The sequence below is a fragment of the Anabrus simplex genome, chromosome 5 (assembly GCF_040414725.1).
Source record: "Anabrus simplex isolate iqAnaSimp1 chromosome 5, ASM4041472v1, whole genome shotgun sequence".
In the NCBI taxonomy this organism is placed as follows: domain Eukaryota; kingdom Metazoa; phylum Arthropoda; class Insecta; order Orthoptera; family Tettigoniidae; genus Anabrus; species Anabrus simplex.
Window position 1 is genome coordinate 15,925,689 of NC_090269.1, and position 8,498 is coordinate 15,934,186.

The 8,498-nt window shown below is 42.7% G+C and overlaps 1 protein-coding gene across 1 annotated transcript in view; it reads right to left on the reverse strand.

Moving 5' to 3' along the window:
• LOC136874328 (spaetzle-processing enzyme) overlaps positions 1-5,007 on the reverse strand; it is a 125,987-nt gene extending 120,980 nt beyond the window's left edge. The window contains exon 1 of the mRNA XM_068227716.1: positions 4,880-5,007. Within this exon, the coding sequence (XP_068083817.1) occupies positions 4,880-4,931 (52 nt within the window). The 5' untranslated portion in view covers positions 4,932-5,007. The remainder of the gene's footprint in view (positions 1-4,879) is intronic.
• Between the last annotated feature and the right edge of the window lie 3,491 nt (positions 5,008-8,498).

The following is an 8,498-nucleotide window of genomic DNA, read 5'->3' on the forward strand; positions in this document are numbered from 1 at the left end:
TGCTTTCTCATGCTTATCTCCATTGCCCTACTACTCAAATAACGTCTCGAGAATACCAATTGCCCTAGGCAAGATAGCGTCGGGAAGGGCATCCGGCCGTAAAACTAAGGTTAGGCCCTTCCATTAGGTTAGGCTTGCTCTTTTACGCGTAAAAAGTTAGGTTAAGCCCCTCCAAGTTAGCGGATGTAAGGTTAAACATGCAGTCTTAGCCAGCGCAATCAATGCAGTGGAAGCCTCTTCCGAGAGCCTGAGGGGGAGGTGGCCGCCGAACTGTCCACTTATACTATAACTTCGTCAATCATATCGGAAAAACAAAACTATTTCATGAATGTTCATGCTTATTTTAAGGAAAATCTATACTTGTGGCACGTACAGCCCATTAAATAGGTTTACTTTAGGTTTTTTTTTTTTTGCCTTTTGCTTTACGTCGCGCCAACACAGATAAGTCTTATGGCGACGATGGGATAGGAAAGACCGAGGAATGGGAAGGAAGTGGCCGCGGCCTTAATTAAGGTACAGCCCCAGCATTTGCCGGGTGTGAAGATGGGTAACCACGGAAAACCATCTTCAGGGCTGCTGACAGTGGGGTTGGAACCCACTATCTCCCGAATGCAAGCTCACAGCTGCGCGCCCCTAACCGCACGGCCAACTCGCCCGCTTTACTTTAGTTTGTCAAGATGCCTGCTACCCAACCTTTGGCCAACACACACGCAGCGAGATGATGTCTGAACCACATTGCTTGGCTTTCTCGACCGCGTCCGCTGCCTCCCATAGCATTCAGTTTGAAAGTTGAACTGAAAAAGCCGAGTGAATTCTATTCCTGTCCTCAGTTAAGAATTAAAAAAGATGAATCGGTTATCGAGCCCGGGTCTTTCGGGAAAGAAACATAATGACACTAAGTCCCTATGTCAGCTAAATATAGATATTTATTTTATTATAATTCGCAATAACATGAGCAGTTGGAGAGGAACATATTACATGAATGTAATTGAGATAACAAGTCAAGTTGTAGGTTTCACCAAGGGGAAAAGTCCTCTCAGTTTTAATTATTGTGTTAATGTCATGTGGAACAATGTATGTACCTAGGTGTTAATATAACTAATTAGCTCAATTGGAGCAATCTTATTAACGAAGTAGTTAAGAAAGGTTACAGGTCTCTTCACAAGGTTCTGAGAGAATTTAAGGGTTGGAGTAAGGATGTAAAGGAGAGGGTGTGTCTCTGGTAAGACCGCAGTTAGAATATGGCTCCAGTGTATGGGATCCTCACCAGGACTACTTGATACGAGAACTGGAAAAAAATCATAGGAAAGGAGCACGATTTGTTTTGGGTGAATTCCGACAAAGGAGCAGTGTTACTAAAATGTTGCTATCTTTGGAATGAGAAGACTTGGGAGTGAGGAGACGAGATGCTCGACTATGTGGTATGTTTCGAGTTGTCAGCGTTGAGGTGGCGTGGAATGACACAAGCAGAAGAATAAGGTTGAGTGGAGATTTTAAAAGTAGGAAAGATCATAATCTATACTAATATAATGAAGTGGTGGTGGTGATTGTTGTTTTAAGAGGAAGTACAACTAGGTATAATAAAGAGAGATTGCGAATTTTGTGAGTTTGTGTATATCTGGAGGGTAATCTCAGAAACTACTAGACCGATTCTAAAAATTCTTTCACTAATAGAAAGATACATTATCCCTGAGTGCTATAGGCTATATTTTATATTGTTAAATATAAGTTTTCACCGACTCTCAAAGGTGTTTGAGGGGTGTGGCAGAAAAAAGGTCCTTTGGCACATTAACATAGGCGAAATATTCAATTTGTCGTACAAGGCCAAGACAAAGCTCATTTTAAGCTTCACGACGATTAAAACAAAACTCCGTGAGATGGGCTCCGAAAACCATGCTTTAAGGGCCTAAAACCAACCGTTCTGGAGATATTGGCATCACACTACCCCGTTCTAGGAATTTGATGAAGAAATGACCAGCAGTAACCATGGCAACGTCAGCTCAAGGCTTTTGCGGTAGAATACAGGCCTGGTGTTCGAAGTAGGCCGTGCGTAAATGTAGGCTAGGCCAAGGTGAGATTCTGCTACACATATGACTGTCTCGAAAAAAGCACTGTGGGGGTAAGCCACCCCCAGGGGGTGGCATATGTGGTGGCATATATAAAAATAATCGAAAATAGTGTCGAAACCATAGGTTTCAGGATCGCTGAGATGAACAGTGACACTCAGCATGTCGTTTAAGTTCAGCACTCATCGACATGTGATTTAGAAAGGGTGATAAAGAAAATGTCCAAAGTCACCGAGATACACAGTTTTAGGTGTTACTCGGCTGATTAGTGACAATCCCAGTGACGGCTGGAATCCTGTACATCTTATCTATAATGCGATGCGTAAATACATTACGTTATAACTATACCTCGGATTTTTAGGTGGTAATAGGTTAGAATGCAAAGTAATTTGGTTTGTAGTAAGTGTCATGCAACCCGTTGTACCATAATGTAGGAAGAGTAGAATAAATTCAAGGAGTTCTATAGGCTGTACCCCTAATATCTATGCAAATCTCATAGCAAAACCGTTGTACAGTGTAGGGTATACTTGTTACTGGCTTAAGTAAGTTTGCTTTCTAACCTATCAGTACCTAATAATCCGGACTCTAGTTATAACTTATTGCTATTAATTATTGTTTGAAAGGATCGACTACTTCCCAGACAGTCTGGGCTGCCACAAGGAAATACTTTAAGGCGAAACAAAATAATTTCAAGCTAAAACGTAACATTATACACATAACGATATTACTAAATTTACAAATTTACAAAAGAGTTTATAAACAATCAATCAACGTGACAATACTCGTTGGCTGAATGGTCAGCGTACTGGCCTTCGGTTCAGAGGGTCCCGGGTTCGATTCCCGGCCGGGTCAGGGATTTTAATCGCTTCTGATTAATTCTTCTGGCTCGGGGACTGGGTGTATATGTCCGTCCCAACACTCTCCTCATCATATTCAGACAACATACTACACTCCCAACCACCACAGAAACACGCAATAGTGCTTACATCCCTCCATAGAGGGTTGGCGTCAGGAAGGGCATCCGGTCGTAAAACAGGGCCAAATCCACACGTACGACGCAGTTCGCACCCGCGACCCCACAGGTGTGGGAAAAGCGGCAGGAAAAGAAGAAAGAAAGAAGACAGTATCTTCCAGAATAGCTCTCAACCAAACTTTATACAAATACGAATTACTATCTCGAAAAGATACTGGAGGAGTAAAAAAACCTTCTAGCAAACCTAGGGGAGGGAATGACGTATAAGAATAATCGAAAACCACCCGCGTTAGCGTCCAATCCATAGTTTCCGTGGTCGCTGAGTTGCATTGTGGCACTGTGGATGTCATTTAAGTACCAGTTCAGCTGCGTAGGCATGGCTAAAAGTGGTGATGAATAAAATGTCTAAAGTTACCGAGATTAGTTTGATTAACGAGAAACAACATAATCTATAAGACTTGAAATTAAACACACAACAATAACTTCTTAACTATAAAATAGTTCTTAATCAGTCAACGTCACAATAACGCAATCTACAAAAATTCTTTTCACACAGGTAATAAAATCCCTAAAAGTAAACAATCAATAAAATGCGCCACTGCCGGTTTCAGATCAACAAGAATTACGCACAACTTCTGACCAAGAAGTGTACCGTTCAATAAACTCTGTGATCGTCCTCATTCTGTCTCCAGTTTGTTCAGCATTGTCATTTAACAAAATGCTGTTTGTTCGAGGCGAGGACCTATGAAGTTTTGCCCCTACTTGCACGAGACAAACACCCAGTCGCAAGTCCAGGGATATTAATCATTTACAATTAGATACCCCTGACCCGGCCGGGAATCGAACCCGGGACCTCCGGGTGACAGGCGAACACGTTGCCCCCTACACCGCGGGGCCGAACCAGCTTTATCATACTTCAGGTTTCTGCCACGTGCTTTTGTAGAAGAGTATCGGTTTAACATGCCGCATAACATTTGAATACAGGCATGTAACTTCGCATGAATTCATGAAGGAATCGTGAATCGATTACGAAATCCCGTGCGAAGGACGGGTACATATGCTAGTATGAAAAGAAAGTTAGAATTGAAGAGTACAGGTTGGGGAAAATATTCATTTACAGGACGAGGAGTAAGGGGTTGAAATAAATTACCAAGGGAAATCTTCGATACATTTCAAAGTTCATTGAAAATGAAAATGAAATGAAATGTCGTATGGCTTCCAGTGCCGGGATATCCCAGGACGGGTTCGGCTCGGCAGGTGCAGGTCTTTTTATTTGACACCCGGAGGAGACCTGCGCGTCGTGATGAGGATGAAATGATGATGAAGACGACACATTCATCCAGCCCCCGTGCCATTGGAATTAAGCAATTAAGGTTAAATTCCCCGACCCGACCGGGAATCGAACCCGGGACCCTCTGAACCGAAGGCCAGTATGCTGACCGTTCAGCCAACGAGTCGGACTTCAAAAGCTAGGTAAACAACTGATAGGGAATATGACACCTGGGCAACCACCCTAAATGCATATCATTGATTGATTGATTGATTGATTGATTGATTGATTGATTGATTGATATTGTCTCATGCATTTGCACATAATAGTTGCTTTGCTATCAAATGTAAAAAGTTTTTCGACGTGAAAGAGTGATATTGAAAAAGTCATCCCGTATGCTTTTTACTATTATGTCATCATTACGAATTGACCAACTTCACTGAGACTACCTCAAACCAGTACGAACAGCTTGTTGAAGGCTGAAGGGGACAAGACCCTTAAGACCCTTGACAGTGCCCTTCGTGCCTAATGCGCCACAATATATAAAGAATTTAGTAAGTATATACTTGCCACTTTCTATTAGCAGAAGCTGGATAAGAGCCCAAAGTCCTATTAACTTCATGATAACGCTGCCAGTGTAAGACTAACACTCTGCGATGACCTCTTGCTTACTGCCCCTCTCTCCCGACAAAGTTCTCAATGTTAGCTGAGATACAACCAACATTTCCTGAAGAGATAACGAGATGATGCCGAATGGGATTTGATGTGGGGTGGGAGGGAATATGTACCTTCTCCTGTCTGTCTCAAACCATCCCTTCCTATCGTTATGAAAAAGTGATATCAACTAGGGATAATTATTTCCCACTCATTGGATAACATGTAAACTACACAATTTGCTATGCCAGAGCCACTCACGCTCACTTTGCTCACGTGGCGGCCGCTTCGCCAGTCTACACTGGAATCACGTCCAGCTTCAACGCCTAGAGGCATAGCTTTTTCGCATTTACCATAAACTAGACAAAAAAACTACACACTTTGAACCGATTATGAGACAACGGATTATTTGATTCCGTTTAATAAAACAGCGATTCTGTTTATGCGAATTAAAGCGATAAGATCAGTTTAAAGCGAAATTTACTTATTTTGCGACAAGTGCGAAACTGCAAAGAAATTCGTGAAATTGTATTCTCATATCACGTGTGTGAAGGGAAACGGAGGTCAGAATAAGGATTCGACGGAAGTACCTGTTCGTTTTAATGAGAATCCACAGCCTGTTTCCAGTCATTCGACTGGGTCAGGAATGGAATGAATGAACCCCCTATCTAGCGGTGAGAATAGGAACTATGTCGGCTGCCGAAGCCTGTCCCACTCCTCTGACGCAATGATTAATGACTGACAGATGGAATGAAATTATACTGGAGAGTGTTGCTGGAATGAAAAGATGAGAGGGAAAACCGGAGTACCCGGGGAAAAACATGTGCCGCCTCCGCTTTGTCCAGCACAAATCTCACATGGAGTGACCGGGATTTGAACTATGGAACCCAGCGGTGAGAGGCCGGTGCTCTGCCACGAAGGCTCTGTTCGTTTTAATATTCTAGGAAATCCCTTAATCGTACGGCCATATAGCGTGAAAACTTCGCTTTTCGTCGCACCGCCACAGATAGGTCTTATGGCGACGATAGGACAGGAAAGGGCTGGGATAGGAAAGAAACGGCCGTGGCCTTAATTAAGTACAGCCCTAGCAGGGTGAAAACTAAGGCAATGTACGGTGAAAGGATAATTTGTTACGTAATGAAAAATTAATGGTTATGAATACTGTTTATATGCCTTTCACATAAATAATTCACAAATCATTTTATGAATTATTCTAGAAAATGATTACAGTACAATTCAAGCGATGGTTCAAGGCCTTTCTTTATCGAAATAACGCGAAAAATTGTTCACCTTTCGCAAAATTGTACATAAATCAATGCGGAAAAAGTCATGTCTCTATCCATGGCTAAATTGTTAGTTTGCTGACCTTCGAGACAAGGGGTCCTGGGTTCGATCCCCCTGGGTCGGGGATTTTAACCTTCATATATGTGCCTTACAACACGCTTTGTAGGCAATATTTGCGACCTTCTAATGGGATGTTATGCCCCATCGACACTAGAGAGCTCGCCGTGTTAAAGCTGGCCGTGACCGAAGCACTGGTTCTCTAGATAATGAGGCAAAATGAAGTGTGAATTATAAATCCACTAAATATGAATCATAACACCGAGCGAGTTGGGCGTGCGGTCAGGGTCGCGCAGCTGTAAGCTTGCATTCGGTAGGAAGTGGATTCCGAAACCCCCTGAATACCTGTGGTTTCACATTTTCACACTAGGAAAATGCTGGGATTGTATCTTAATTAAGCTCACGGCCGCTTCCTTCCCCCTCCTAGCTCGTTCATATCCCGTCGTCGCCATCGTATTAAAGCAAATTGTAAATAAAAAATAAAAAAAGAGGAGGAGGAGCCCTTTTGATCTTTTAGCCTTTAGCTCCCGTTTGCCCTTTTGCCATTTAGCCTTTTTGCCCTTTTGTCCTTTAACCATTTTGCACTTTTTACTCTTTCAACATTTAGCCCTTTTACCTTTATGCGGTTGCTTAGTTCCAAGACCTAAGGTCGCCTTTCAACGTTACGCCTTATGAATCGAGCATATGTATGAAGTCTTACACCATCTCCCTAGTACCATGGGTAGCCACCATCTACACGGGTTCCATTTCTAGTCAGGTCGGTGTTTTCTTGTAGCTCGAACTTTAGGTGCTTTTTGAATTTAACTTACAATCATTTATGATGCAGCAGTCCATAGGAAAGAGTGCTGAGTTCGATCCCCCATCATGTATATCGCGAACATTTTTTTTTCGGTTCTGAACACAAGGTTTTAATCTCTAAGTCATGTCAACTATATTGTAAGTTACTACAAGTCTCTTAGCTTCGAGTTTCAAAGATGCTTCCCAATATTACACCCCTATGAATAAGGCATATGTATTAAGCCTTACATCATTTCCCTAGTCCCATGTGTAGCTTCCATCTTGTTCCAAGTTCAGCTCGTGGTGGGGGAAGGGCAAACGGTTAGGTTAACACCTGATCTGCGTGCGGCTAAGCCTGCACAATTAGCTAGGATGTAAAGTTATGTCCTAGCTGATGTAGGGAAAGACAATCGGCATACGGAAGTTACAAGTTGTGAGCCCCTGAGGCAGCTCTCTAGTTAATGCCAGACTCAGCTCGAGGTCCTCTAGCCGCTAAACCATGCTCAGAAGTTAAGAGCCCCCTTCCTGGCACCTCTTTTAGTCGTTTCTTACAGCAGTATTCCATCAGGTTGATTTAAATATTTCAGATTTTTGTAATTCCAGGCTGGGTTAGGGATTTTATTAGATAAAAGGCTCCTTGGCTGTATGATTACTGATTAGTATACTGACCTTAGGTTTGCAAGGCCTTGGGTTCGATTCCGGGTGGGTCGTGATTTTAACTGCGTATGATTTTTTAAGGATTGGGAAAGAAGTGTTTTCGTCTTAATAAACTTCTCTGCATCTACTAATAACAAGGGCTTGGGTTCGATTTTCGGCTAGGTCGTGATTACGTTTTCTGGCTCGGGAACTGAGTATTTTCGTCGTGTTGATCCAAATACATTGAGAAAAGGGTCAATAGGAGAAGAAGAAAGAAACGAAGAAAAACGTGTTCTGTATTCTACATTCCGTGTTTGAAACCATTGTGATGTTTTATCTTAATAATTATATACTGCTTTGACTGCATCAGCCCGCCTAGTAATCATGATCGTTAAGGCGTTAAAATCTAAACGGTTTGACATCGAAGTTAGCCGGTTCGAGCCCCGTTGGTCGAAAACATTTTCACCATCAGAATGTTGGCCGGCAGGGTAGAGGAGGTGGTGGTATACAATTTCTAATCACTAGATTGCGTGCCAAAAGTCTGGATTAAATTCCAAACCTCTCCGTAGTGTTCATATGGAGTGAGGGCATATGACGCTGTTGATGGTGATTCGTCCGTCGGACGGGGACGTTAAGCCTTGAGCAAACCCCTTGGCGCTATTCGAAAGGAGTAGGCTATGTGCCGGCACCGGGTTTCACCCTCTCCCTTCATACTGTCATATATCACGCCATTCACTTCATCTCATTAACTCGTCTGATGAGGCTGACGTCAGGAAGGGCA